Source organism: Cynocephalus volans, chromosome X (genome assembly GCF_027409185.1).
Source record: "Cynocephalus volans isolate mCynVol1 chromosome X, mCynVol1.pri, whole genome shotgun sequence".
In the NCBI taxonomy this organism is placed as follows: domain Eukaryota; kingdom Metazoa; phylum Chordata; class Mammalia; order Dermoptera; family Cynocephalidae; genus Cynocephalus; species Cynocephalus volans.
This window is the reverse complement of record NC_084478.1, coordinates 67,340,787-67,355,516: the sequence shown is the minus strand read 5'-3', so window position 1 is coordinate 67,355,516 and position 14,730 is coordinate 67,340,787. Positions and strand designations below refer to the sequence as shown.

General features: G+C 41.8%; 1 protein-coding gene and 1 pseudogene across 1 annotated transcript; both read left to right on the top strand.

Moving 5' to 3' along the window:
* The first annotated feature begins 516 nt into the window (after positions 1–516).
* On the top strand, positions 517–984 carry LOC134367342 (large ribosomal subunit protein uL14). The gene has a single exon (XM_063084064.1). It carries the CDS (start codon positions 536–538, stop codon positions 956–958), a length of 423 nt encoding a protein of 140 aa, XP_062940134.1. The 5' UTR covers positions 517–535; the 3' UTR covers positions 959–984.
* A 3,063-nt stretch (positions 985–4,047) lies between these two features.
* LOC134368028 (HIG1 domain family member 1A, mitochondrial-like) overlaps positions 4,048–14,730 on the top strand; it is a 36,956-nt pseudogene continuing 26,273 nt past the window's right edge.

The following is a 14,730-nucleotide window of genomic DNA, read 5'->3' as shown; positions in this document are numbered from 1 at the left end:
ATCAAACTTTTCTTACAGTGGCTGCACCATTTTGCATTCCCACCAGCAATGAATGAAGGTTCCAATTTCTCCATGTCTCCAGCAACACTTTGTTTTCCATTTATAAAAAATTATAGCCACCTTAATGGGTGTAAAATGGTATCTAATTGTGGTTTTGATTTGCATTCCCCTAATGACTAATGATGTTCAGCATCTTTTCATGTGGTTATTGACCATTTGTATATTTTCCTTGGAGAAATGCCTATTCAGAAACTTTGCCCATTTAAAAAAATTTTCAGTAAAATATACATAACCTAAAACTTACCATTTTGACCATCTTAAAGTGTAGAATTTAGTGGCTTAAAGTACATTCATATTGTTGTGCAAACATCACCATATACAACTTCAGAATTATTTCATCATCCTAAACTGAAATTCTGTACCCATTAAGCAATAAATTTCTATTCTCCCTTCCCTCCAAGCCCCTGGTAACCACCACTCTACTTTCTGTTAGAATTTGACTATTCTACCTTTTTGTCCGTTTCCGGCGTCCAAGATGTCGAAGCGAGGACGTGGTGGGTCCTCCGGTGCGAAATTCCGGATTTCCCTGGGTCTTCCGGTGGGAGCCGTGATCAACTGTGCTGACAACACAGGAGCCAAAAACCTGTATATCATCTCAGTGAAGGGGATCAAGGGACGCCTGAACAGACTTCCCGCTGCTGGTGTGGGTGATATGGTGATGGCCACAGTCAAGAAAGGCAAACCAGAGCTCAGAAAGAAGGTACATCCAGCAGTGGTAATTCGACAACGAAAGTCATACCGAAGAAAAGATGGAGTGTTTCTTTATTTTGAAGATAATGCAGGAGTCATAGTAAACAATAAAGGCGAGATGAAAGGTTCTGCCATCACAGGACCAGTTGCAAAGGAGTGTGCCGACTTGTGGCCCAGGATTGCATCTAATGCTGGCAGCATTGCATGATTGTCCAGTGTATTTGTGGGGGAAAAAAAATATATATCCATTAAAAAAGTACTTGTTCCTAAAAAAAAAAAAAAAAGAATTTGACTATTCTAGCTACCTCACATAAGTGGAATCATACAATATTTGTCTTTTATGTCTGGCTTATTTAACTAAACATAATGTTTTCAAGGTTTATCCATGTTGTAGCATGTATCAGAATGTTATTTCTTTTTAAGGCTGAATAATTGTATGTGTGTGCCACATTTTGTTTATCTATTCATCTTTTGATGAACATTTGGGTTGTTTACACTTTTGACCATTGTGAATAATGCTGCTATGAATATTAGTTACAAATATCTGCTCAAGTCCCTGCTTTCAATTCTTTTGGGTATATAGCTAGAAGTGGAGTTGCTGGATCATTTGTTAATTCCATGTTTAATTTTTTGTAGAACTGCCATAATATGTTCCACAGTGGCTGCACATTTTTATATTCTCAAAACAATGCCCAAGGGTTCCAATTTGTCTACATCTTCACCAACAATTGTTATTTGCTATTTTTTTGTATGTTTGCTTATTTTGATTTACATTTCCCTAGTGATTAATGATGCTGAACATCTTTTCATGTGTTTATTGGCCATTAATATATCTTATTTGGAGAAATGTCTAAAGTCCTTTGCCTACTTTTAAATTGGGTTGTTTGTTTTTTGTTGTTGTTGAGTTGTAGGAGTTCCTTATATATTCTGAATATTAATCCCTGTATTAGTTTGCTAGGGCTGCCATAACAAAGTACTATACAATAGGTGGCTTAAACAACAGAAATTTATTTTCTCATGATTCTGGAGTCTAGAAGTCCAGGAGCCGGTCAGTACACTCTTGTCTTCTCAGCTTGCCTCTTCCAGTGTGGAACCTCTGCCCTATGAGTGAGCTGGGGTGAAGTTGATTGGGCTTCCTGTATTCCTGGACTTTCATGTCTAGGTAGGGCTTCTGCCCTATGAATAGGGGACTACGTGGAGGAAGGGAGCCCCTTGCCTCTTGATTGCATAGACCAGGAACCTAGCCTCTTCAACTCAGAGTTGGAAGGGATGAGAAATATTGGTGGCCTGTCCTTCCAGGTGAGATATGGTCTTTATTGATTGGGCGCTGAGGAGAGAGGGAGCTTATTTTCTTGGCTGCACCAACCCAGAGTGGAGATTCCATCAAGCTAAGTGGGGAAGCAAAAAGGAGGGAGTGGGTTGTAGCTAAAAAGCCATGGACTGTCACTGTTCTTATCAAGTTTCAGTAGATTTTCTTGAATAAATGCATCTTCACTAATTGCATGCAGTTAGGACAATTCCTAGTGATTTTAAATGGTTGTTCTTTTCATCATTTTCATCAGTTTTCTTGTATGCTGGGGAGTGGGCCCAGGTCCTTGCCCCTGCTGTGTGTCCCCAACTGTGTAACACATTATCCCCTCTCTCCAACCTCAGTGCCCTTGTCTAGAGCATGGGGTGATGGTCACTGCTCTCTCATAGACAGTGCCTGTGGGGATTCAATGAGACCATTTATGTAAAGCCCTTGGAACAATACCTGGATCTTAGCGAGTGCAAGATGATGATAACTACTACAGGATCACCCCATCTTCATCACTCTGCACCCAATAACTTGGAGGGATGAGTTTTCGCAAATTCTCACAATGGTCCCGGGCTGTTTGTTGATGGCAGCTCCCCCATTTCACAGATGGGAAAATTGAAGCAGAGCAATGGATGTGACGGTTCCACGCTAGGGGAGTGTCAAAGCTGGGGTGTGAGCGCAGTCTGTGTGCCTGTCTCTGTCCACTACGCCCTCCACACTGCCTCCTGCATCAGCAGGGTCAAGTCAGGCAGGGCCTCCAGTGCTAAACTGATCTGAGAGGGGCCACAGGAGCTGGGGTTCCTGCGCCTCTCCACTCGACTCAGATGAGGTGTGTAGGGCAGCTCAGTGGTTCTCCAGCCTGGCTGGACTTCAAGTTCACCTGAAACTGGTTAAGGATGCAGATTCCTGGGCCCCACCGCAACCTACTGAACCAGCCTCCAGAAGGGTGGGGTCCAGGAATCTGTGTTTCTGAAAGCCCATGTCTTGATTCTGATGTAGACAGCCTGGCCTTCGAAAACCTCTAGATGAAACGAATCAAGCCTGGCGGGCAGGACGCCTCTCTGCCCTACAGGCCTGAGAGGGTATCCTCAGGGTGGCTGCATTTCCAGTCCTCCCATCGTCCTTCCATTCTCAGCTTGGTTCCAGGGAAAGCAAAATTTGGCCTGTGTGACTTCTACAGCCCTGGAGGGATAAACAGGGAAAGGTTCACACATCAATTCATTCAGTCTTTCTGTCATTCATACTTATTACACACTCATTAATGCATTTACTCACATTACATTCACCTACTCTTTCCTTTCCTCACAATTCATTCATTCCTTTTTCACTCACATTCACTCTGTGTCAGTCAGAATGCAGTCAAAAACCAGATGGCACACTCAGTGGGCAAAACAAAGATAAATTAATGAGGACATAGTGTACATAGGTGAGCAGCGTGAAGGGAACCCACGAAGGATGGTCGTATACCAAGGGCCTCATGGGCAGGAAGCCATCACTGCCCCAAGAATCGAAGGGCCAAGGAACTGCAGAGGTTACAAGAAAGTGGCAAGGGTCACAACCGTGGAATAGGGGCTGCCCAGGGAAGCTATGGCCATAGCTAGGGGAGCTTTGACACGGCCAAAGCACAACTGAGCAGATAGGGAGGCATGGGAACAAAACCCCCAAACTCACTCAGAGCACCGTCTGTCTCCTATTTGCAGAACAAGGGAGCCCAGATGGTGCAATCAACAAGGGTCAGTCTCCTGAGGCCTGGAGCAGGACAGCCCGGGTGGAGCATAGACCTAGAGGAGCAAGTGGAAAGGAATGAAGAGAATCCCCACCATCAGCCCCCAAGGTGCCCTTGCTCTGCTCGGGTCTGGGCCAGCCACCTGTCCTACGTCAAGATCTTCGATGTGGGCACACGCTACATGGTGAACTGAGTGCAGAACCACATCCAGAGCCGACAGTCTATTACCCCATGAACATCCATGTCACACCCCACTCCCTCCACCTGTGCTGACATGGCCAGAGCAAACTCAACCCCAGAGACCACATCAGAGGCGACTCTGGCCTCTCAGCTCGGGGCAAGCAGGTAGGGAGGGCCCCCTGCACCCAGATAGGTGGGCTGGGGGTGGGTGGGCAAGCCACTGCCTAAGGCCTAAAGAGAGGGGACCGAGTGATGGGGTAGAAGCAGATTCTGGTCACTCTGCTCTCCCACCCCCTCTGCCACTCAGCCTTGACCCAGCCATCGAATGCCTCCCACACACCAACTGCTTCTGCAAGTCTGAGAGCCTGGTCCAGGCCTTCAAGGCCTGCCCACTGGCTGCCTCTCCAGCCCCATTACCGTGACCAGCCTCGCCACTGCCTGCTTGTCTCTTCATCTTTTTCACAACTCTGTGCCTTTGCTCATGCAGTGTCCCCTCTGTCAGCTGGTGACCTTCACTAGCACACACAGCTGCCCTGAAGGCCCAATCCCTGAATTGCTCTTCTCCCCACTTTGGGGCTGATGCTGCCCTCCCCACCCCAACCCCACCACAGGCATCCTCTTGTCAGCACTTGCCCCACGCATTACCATGGCTTTCCTGCCAAGGCCCAGCTCCTGCTCTATGGTATGGTCCAGGAAGCCCTTCCATCCTCTCCTCTGCTCCCAGCCAGGCTGCCCTGCCTTGGCTCCATCTCCCCCAGTTCTGGCCCATCTCTGACTCGTTCAGGGTATGAGTCTCTTCTTCCCAGCCGAGCATGTTCCCGGGCACTGACTATGTAAAGGAATACATTTTCCCAGCATTTGGCCCTGTGCCTGAGCTTGTTAGTGGAGGTATTGCTCTTGGTGAGAGGATCACTTGGGGGTGGGACAAGTGGGAAATAAAGTGCAGGAGGGACCTTTACTGTCATTATTGTCATTTGTTGGACACCTATACACAGTCACGGTGCCATGTGCTTCCACATGTGTGGCCTCATTTAATCTTCACAACAGCTCTGTGGGGTGGGCATTACCATTGCTGATTTATGGATGAGAAAGCTGAGGCCCAGAGAAGGGCGGATAGAGGCACCAGGTCACACAGCCAGAGCAAGACAAAGGTGGACTGAAAAGCAGGCCTACCTGTCTGTGCTTCAGCACCCCCATCGGGAGGGTTCCCAGGTGAGATGCTACCCCAGAAGGCCAGGTCCTCAGGGCTCCCTTTCTGTCACCTCCAGACTGGCAGCCTCCCCTCAAGGTACTGTGTCCTCTGACTCCCACTTCTCCTGCTCTTCAGAGCAGAGTCAGAGGCCACTGGAGGACTGACCTCTGCCCCATGGCACACCCGCAGCCTGGGGTCTCTCAGTTGATGCTGCCCAGCCCTGCCCGCATAGCTCAGAGTCCAGTTGGACACGTGGCCATTTCCACACGGCTGCCTCCCTCACACACAAATATGAGCACGTGCATGTTCAGACTCATGGGCACATTGTGCCAGCCTGGTTTACAAAGCACTTTTCCATGGACTTGTCACCCCCCACTGCAGCTCTCACTATGCAGCCCCTACTGCATAGTGGGAGTGGTCTGGGTGCTCCCCACCCACTATCTAAAGTGAGGCTCACAGAGACCAGGCTGCTTGCTCTCCCTAAGCTCACACCTGGGGCCTCATGGGGAGTTCCCAGTAGCCAGCTTCCTGAAGAAGAAACAAAGCCTGGTTGAGCTGTGCAGCTACAGTCCCACTCAGGTGTGACCTTGGGAAGGGAAATCCTACTAGGAGTCTAAACTAGGAGCAGCCCATCTGGTTGATCTGTTTCTCCAGAAAGTAACCTGTCCAGGGGCACTGATCAATACTGATTAAGTCTGGCCAGATGGTCAGACTAGGAAGGAACAAGATTGGAGAACTGATTGCAAGAACCATGTGCAATAAAATAACTTAGAGAGCACTCATTGTGTGCAAGGCACGGTTCTAATTGCTTTGCCTGCATATATAGGAGGAGTAAGTGAACAGATATCTTAGAATGGGTTGTGTGGGAATACTTGTGTCCCCTGTGAATGCTCACCAAAAGGAGCATCATGAACCAGCCTGTGGAAATCTGTCAACCTCTTGCTCCAGACACCCCAGCACTTGTTCAGTGAGGCAGTGAACAAAATTGCCATAGCAGGAGGGATGGATGTTATGCATGAGTTCAACATAGATTTACCCTCACTTAGGTTGGCTTGGCTGCCAACACCATTGAGTGCCCAATCTCTCAACAGCAGAAACCCCAATATGTCACCATTTCCTGGAGGGACCAACAAGTCTTTGGATGATAGGAGTATTACATTAGACCCCTTTCATCCATGGAGTTAGCATCAACTTATCCTCACTGAAATAATCATGTATTCTGGAATGAATTTGCCTTCCGTGCCTGCAGTGCTTCATCATTCTTGAGTTTTCTAATTACCTTATATACCATTGCAATATCCCACACAATATTTTTTTCTGATCAGGGAACACATTTCACAGTGAAAGAGATAAGATAATGATCTCATGACTATGCGGTTCCCTGTTCTTATCACATGCACAATCACTTATAATCAGTTGCCCTTCCAGAAAGGCGGAATGGCCTATGGAACATTTTAGTCATGATGACAGTTAGGAAACAATACTTTGTGATGTGTGAGCGCCATCCTACAGAATTCAGTATATTCTCTGTATTAGCAACCAGTTTATGATGTTTCTCCCATAAACAGAATACACAGGTCTAGAAGCCAAAGGGTGGAAAACTTAGTAGAACTCTTGAAAAAAGTTTGATTCATAGGAAGTTGAGACTTCCACTTGGCCATTTGGAGATCCTCATGCCATAGAATCAATAAGCAAAAAAAAAGGGGGATATTACTATGTCAACAGGAATGAGTGATCTTAATTATCAAGGGGAAATAGGGAGTCTGCTATACAATAGGGTAGGGAAGAGTATGTCTGGGACCTAGGAAATTCAATGTGTGACCCTTACTACCATGTCCAATGGCAAAAGTTCATGGCAGATTACAACAACCCAATAAAGGTAGGACTTCTGAGAGCTCAAATTCTACAAAATCATTGTGGAGGCAATTTCTAGGGTCCCTTAGGAGCATAATACACAACTCTGACAAGGCATGCTCAGGATTACTAGACCTGCTGGAGGTTCAATCTACCTTCTATGTGAGTCCCAGGAAATCACTTAGGTGCTTTCATCCATACTATATCCAGTGATAAAGGTTAGCCAAAGAATGCAGTAGCCATACACATGCAGGACTACAAAGGGCCTCACCAAACCAAAAAAATAACTGTGACCAATTAAGGTGCTTGTTAAAGGCAACGGGTCATGCATAGATTCAAAAGAGAAAGGAAAGTTAGAAACACCAGTAATGGTCTCTGAACTAGTTTGAGCAACAAGGACTACAACAATTCTCCTTATTTCCTTCCTTGCTCTGTGTGTACGTGTATTTCTACATATGTATATACAGTCATGCATCATTTAACAATGCAGATATGTTTGGAGAAATGTGTCGTTAGGCAATTTTGTTGTACCAACATCATAGAGTGTACTTACACCAACCGAGATGGTATAGCCTACTACACACCTAGGCTATATGGTACCACCATTATAACCTCATGGAACCATCATATATGCAGTCTAGCATTGACCAAAATGTTGTTATGCAGCACATACTGTACATAGATTAATTTATTTCCATTGTCTTTCTTCATCTTCAACCCATTGCTGAATATAGTGTGAGTGGTGGTTTAATGTACAATTTAGTTCATAGCTTGCAATATATCTGAAAGGGATTGGAAGGTAACTAGAAGAGGAAAAGATATCACCCAAATTTCCTAGACTTGGGACTGGCGATAGCAGATGATAAGATTTGAGATAATATTTTTCTGAGAAGGGGTGAATAGTAATTATACATGCTTTAGTTGCATTATATTGGACCAAGACATTTTTGAAAGTATTAGATGGGGGAAAAGTTTGCTACCCAGCATTTATTCTACCTTGCTTTATTCAGTCAAGGCAAATGCTGCTCTATGGCATGCATACTCAACAGGGTGATATAGCCCCCTAGGGGGTGAAAATTTGTGCTTCATTGGGGAAAAAATCTTAACTACTACAATGGCTTATCTGACAGAATCTTATTCCTTAGCATTTAATTTGTCTTGCTGGGTTTTCTTGCATATTACACAAACATCACTGACATTGAGCTTATGGAAGATGCACAAAAAATGTGTCCAAGATTGGTACTATAAAGCCAAGGTGAATAGATGACTGATTGGAGGACTTTCTTTTGATTGCTCATTTTTGAAGTTCTGTTGCAAGAGTTGGCCTGTGTGTATTAGTCCATTTCTGTTGCTTATAACAAAACCCATGGAACTGGGTATTTTATAAAGAAAACAAAACTTATTTGCTTATGGTTTTGAGGCTGGGAAGTCCAAAGTCCGTCTGGTGGTGGTGACAGTGACCCAGGGGTCTCACATTGCAAGATGGTGGAAGCAGAGAGAGAGAGAGACAGACTATCCTCTCTCTCTTCTTTTAAAGCCCTCAGAACCACACCCTTGACCTCCATTTAAAATCCATTCAATATGGCATGGTCCTACAATGTAATCACCTCTTCAAGGCTCCACCTTTCAATTAGCATAATAGGATTTCCCACACTCTTAACAGTCACAGTGGGGGCTAAGTTTCTAATATATAAAACTTGGGGGACACAAGTCAAACTTCAATGAGTTTTGGGGGGACATAATTCAATCCACTACATTGTGTATGCCTATTGTGTCCCATTAGCTGGTTTATGTTTGATTATCATGGCCTTTGTGCATTACTTGAGCTTTGAGAATTAAATATAAATAGCTTAAACTTAATTCTACAAAAGTTACTCAACTCATCATTAATTATGTCAAGTGCTGAACAGAAAGAATGTCAGCAATGCCTGAATGACTATCTAGCAGCTAGTTATGTTATCTTCTCATATCAGGCAAAATTTAAAAGTTAAGTTTACTAAATATCTTTTTAAAAATTTTTTATTGAATCATAATTGATTATACATATTTTTGGGGTTCAATGTTGAGATATGTTGGTCAAATCACTATTACTAGCATATATATTGTTACAAATTGAACTTATTCTTTATGCCCTTTGTCCAATCTCTCCCCAACCCACTCCCTCCCCCCAATTACCCTAGATTTCTTCTCTCCTTCTGAAAGAGCAATGGTTACTCTGTTGATTTGTTGCCTAGAAGATTTGTCCAATGCTAAGAGGTGTGTTCAGGTCCCCCAATATTATCATAGAGCAGATGCTTCTTCTGTCACTCTGGAATGGTCTTTGTGGAGAGAGACATCATCTTCTTGTCTTTGGTTGCTTCTGGTGACTCTCCTTGTGTCCATGCACTCCAGTGGCTGGTGGACCATCTGCATGGGGGTTGTGGCGTCAAGCCACTTTCACAGCAGCCATGGTTATTGTGGTGGCTGTGACAGGCCACCCACATGGAGGTGATGTTTTTGGCATGCTCCTTGGCATTGGCGGTGTGCCTGGTTGTGGGAGGGGGGCCCAGTCCCTGGCTTCATGCCTCCGGTCCCTGGACTGCCCTGAGGCACTGGTGGTGTGCCTGGGCCAGAACTAATTTTTTGTCCTTTGCTTACTTCTTAAATGGGGGAAATTCCTGTGAGGACCAGTATGAGGTACTGAATAGCAAGCTGACAAAGTCCTTGCTATTCTAGGGAAAAAGCCAGCAAGGCCTGGCTTCCCATTTTGCCTGCTCCCTCCCCTTGAGGGCTAACCTTTGATTGAACCCAGAACCCAGAGAACTTTGTAAATGAGAAACTTATGCTTTATTTTGTTGATAAGTAGTTAGCCATGAACCTTCAAGTGTCATGGCAGCTGAAGATGTTCTATAAATAGCTTTGTACCAGATATAACTGATTTAATCAGTACAATTTGTTATTTTCACTGGCTTATAAAAAGGAACCTAAAATAAACTAGGAGGCCTTACAGGTCATCAGTCTGTAAGGTCCTCCTGATCCCATAAGGCATGTCTCTTCATTTCCCACCATCTACCCTTGGGTACTGGTCAACTACAGACCAGTACTTGAGCTGTGTGGTTTAGCTAAATTGCTGCTTTGCTACTGTTTCCCTAGGGAAAGCCTTTTGTGCAGCTCAGGTTTTAATGGTTGACTTCATAGGTACTTCCGGCTCTCCAGAGACCTGGTGCACCTGGGTTGTGTAGAAACTCTGATCTGGGCCTGAGTCTTTTCATCAAACTGCACCCCATGCAATTCTATATTCCTGACCAGTCTCCTCTCAGTGGTCCTGTGCTGATTGCGGGGCAGATCAGCTGTCCTAGCTGTGCCCCAGTGGGTCCATCTCCCCCACCACCTGTGCTGCAAACACTTCCCATGGGATGGGCCATTTGCCGGTCCCTTGTGATTACTCACCAGCCTTTGAGTAGCTCCTTTATTCAGTTGTTGTGGCTCCTTGCTCCTATGTGGGTCCATGGGAACCCTATTAGTGGTCTTGCTGGCCTGGGGGCCACCAAGGCCCGTTTCTCCCCTGCCACCTCCATGCAACTCCATCCAAGGTGCACAGCTGCAGCTTTTGCTAGTTTCTGCTCTGTGCACTTAGCAGCTCCAGCCTTAAAGCGCCTGCAACATGTAATGGGCTGAGTGGTTTTTTCTTTCTCTCATTATGGCTTCTCCCACCTTCATGCACTCCTTAGGTCTCTCCTCCTCTTCCCCTGAGCTCTAGCAGCCCCAGATTGGCTGTTGTTGATTTTTATAGTGGTAAATTGGTTGATTTGTGGGAGAGAGTGACACCGGAGACCGTCAATTCTGCCATCTTAGCTAGAAGCCACTAAAAATCATTTTTAAAATTATTATTATTTTGATTAACAGGCAATAATTGTACACACTTACGGGGTGCAGAGTGATATTTTGATACATGTATATAATGTGTAATGTTCAAGTCAGGGTAATTAGCACTTCTATCATCAAAAACATTTATCATTTCTTTGCATTGAGGACATTTGAACTCCTCTCCTCCAGCCATTTGAAAATATACAATAAATTATTGTTAATTATAGATACCTAGCACTACTATAAAACACCAGAACTTATTCTACCTATTCAGCTGTAAGTTTGTATCTATAACCAACCTCTCCCTATCTTTCCTGGCCTCTAGTAACCACAACTCTACTCTCTACTTCTATGAGCTCACCTTTTTAAGCTCCCACATATGAGTGAGAATATGCAGTATTTCACTTAACATAATGTATAACTAACTTTTTATTTGTTTGTTTGTTTATTTATTTATTTTTATTGTGGTAAAACACATATAACATAAGAATTTCCATTTTAAACATTTTTAAACATACAATTGTGTGGAATTAACTACATTCACAATGCTGTGTAATCACTACCTCTATCTATTTCCAAAATTTTTTATTATCCTTACATAAGCTCTGTACCCATTAAGCAATAGCTTCTCATTATTCCTTCCCCCCAGTTTCTGGTACCCTCTAATCTATTTCTTTCTGTCTCTGAAATATTTTTTTTCTTTTAAATTTATTTTTTCTTAATTGACCCATAATAATTGTATATATTTATGGAGTACAATATGATATTTGGGTGCATTTATACTGTGTTTAATGATCATCAGGGTGTTTAGCATATCCATCCCCTCAAATATTTGTCACCTCTCTGTGTTGGGAACATTCAACATCCTCTCAACTAGCTACTTGAACTTATACAGCAATTTATTGTTGGCTGTAGCCTCTCTATATTGCTATAGAACACTAGATCATATTCTTCCTATCTTTCTACAATTTTGTATCCATTGACCACCCTCTCCCCATCTACCCCCTCCCCTTAACAGTATATAGTAACCACTATTCTACTCTCTACTTCTGTGAGATCAATTTTTGAGCTTCCACATATGATTGTGAACATGTGGTATTTCTCTTTCTGTGCTTGGCTTATTAACATAATTTTCTCCAAGCTCATCCATGTTGCTGAACATGGCAGAATATCATTCTTTCTTATGGCTGAGTAGAATTAAAATGTGGTGTATATATATATATATATATATATACACATATACATATACATATATATGTATATATGTGTGTGTATATACATATACATATATACATATACATACATACATATATATATATTATATATATATACACACACACACACACACACACCACATTTTCTTTCTCCAATCATCCATTGATGGGCATTTAGGTTGGTTCCAACTCTTGGCTATTGTGAATAGAACCATGATAAACATGGGAGTACAGGTATCCCTTTGACATGTTGATTTCCATTCCTTTGGATATATACCCAATAGTGGGATTGCTGGATGGTACAGTAGTTCTGTCTGTAGTTTTTAAAGAAACCTCCATACTATTTTCCATTATGGCTGTACTAATTTATGTTCTCATCACACTGTATAAGAATTCTCCTTTCTCCACATCCTTGCTAACATTTATTATTCTCCGTCTTTTTGATAATAGCTGTTCTAACTGGGGTGAGATTTGCATTTCCATGATGATTAGTGATGATGAACATTTTATCATATAGCTGTAGGCCATTTGTGTGTCTTCTTTTGAGAAATGTCTATTCAGCTCATTAGCCCATTTTTTAAAACCAGATTATTTGTTTTTTGGTGTTTTTTTAATTGTTATTTTATTATTTGAGTTCTTTGCATATTCTGGATATCAATTTCTTGTTGGATGTATAGTTTAAAAATATTTCCTCCCATTCTTTAGGTTGTCTTTTTGCTCTGTTGATTGCTTCCTTTGCTGTGCAGAAGCTTTTTAGTTTGATATAATACCATTTATTTTTGTTCTTGTTGCCTGTGCTTTTGAGGTTTTATTCATAAAGTTTTTGCCCAGACCAATGTCCTGAAGGTTTTCCCCTATGTTTTCTTCTAGGAGTTTTATAGTTTTATAGTTTCAGGTCTTACATTTAAGACTTTAATCTATTTTGAGTTGATTTTGGTATATGGTGAGAGATAGGGTCTAGTTTCATTCTGCATATGGTTCTACAGTTTTCCTAGTACCATTTATTGAAGACTATGTGAGGTGATAGATATGTTAAATGGCTTGATTGTGGTAATCATTTCACAATGTATACATGTATCAAAACATCATATTGTACACCTTAAATATATACAATAAAAATTAATGAATGAGTTAATTAGTTAAATGACTTAAAATTTTTTGAAAAAGAAAATCTGGGGAAAGCATATCCTACCTGCCACTAAGACACAACCAACATTAGCATCTTGGTGTATTTAGTCTATAATTTAGGTCTTAAAAAATAAATAGAACGTATTTGGGATCATGTGTATAGTCAATTATATGCTGCAATTTTCATGTAAATTCCTTACAAACATTATTTAAATGGCTGCAAAATATTCCATTGAATGGATATACTTTTTTCATCCTTCCTCTTTCAATCTACGTGTGTCCTTAAATTTGAAATGAGTCTCTTGTAGGCAGCATATAGTTGAGTCATATTTTTTTGTCTACTCAGCCACTACATGTCTTTTGATTGGAGAATTTAAACCACTTACATTCAAGGTAATTATTGAGAGATAAAGAGTTACTACTACCATTTGGTTAAATGTTTTCTAGTTGTTTTGTAGATCTTTCATTTCTTTCTTCATCTCTTGCTCTTAGTTTGTGAGTAGATGATTTTCTGTGGTGATATTTCCTTATGTTCTATCTTTTGTGTATCTACTAAAGGTTTTTGCTCTGTGGTTACAATGAGGCTTACAGAAAACATCTTATAGTTATAACAAGTTAGTTTCAGCTGATAACAACTTCAGTTCAATTGCATTAAAGCTACACTTTTACTCCACTCCCCCACATTTTGTTTTTGATGTTACGATTTACATCTTTTTATATTGTATATCCATTAACAGATTATTGTAGCTATTATTATTTTTAATAGTTTTATCTTTTAACCATCATACTAATGATATGTCATTTGCACACCCTCATTACAGTATTTGAATATTTTGAATTTGACTATGTGCTTACTTTTACAAGAGTGTCATATTTTCATATGCTCATGCTTTCTTTCAGCATTAAGAACTCTCTTTAGCATTTCTTGCAAGGCAAGTCTGGTGGTGAGGAAGTCCCTCAGCTCTTGTTTGTCTGGGGAAATCTTTATCTCTCATATATTTCTGTATGACAGCTTTGCTGGATAAAATATTTTTTGTTGGCAGTTTTTTCCTTCAGCAGTTTGAATATATTACCACACTCTGTTCTGGCCTGTAAGATTTCCACTGAGACATTAACTGATAGCTTTGTGATGCTTCCCTGTTATATGATGAACCTCTTTTCTCTACCTGATTTCAAAAGTCTTTCTTTGTAATTTTTAACAGTTTGGTTATGATGTGTGTTGGTATATTCTTTTTTGGGCTGGATCTGTTTGGGGTTATTTGAGCTTCATGTACTTAGCTGTCCATATTGATCCCCAGATTTGGGATGTTTTCAGCCATTATTTCTTTAAATAAACTTTCTGTTCCTTTTCTCTCCCTTCTACTTCTTGAACTTTCATAATGCAAATGTTAGCTCTCTTTTTGGTGTTCCATAAATCCCATAAGCTTTCTTCATTTCTTTTTATTCTTTTTTTTCTTTTTTCTCCTCTGACTGCATAATTTCAAATGACTTATCTTCAAGTTCACAGATTTTTTTCTTCTGTTCCATTAAGTCTGCTATTGAT

Coding starts and splice junctions, on each gene's coding strand:
- LOC134367342 (XM_063084064.1), top strand. CDS start 536: ATGTCGAAGCGAGGACGTGGTGGGTCCTCCGGTGCGAAATTCCGGATT.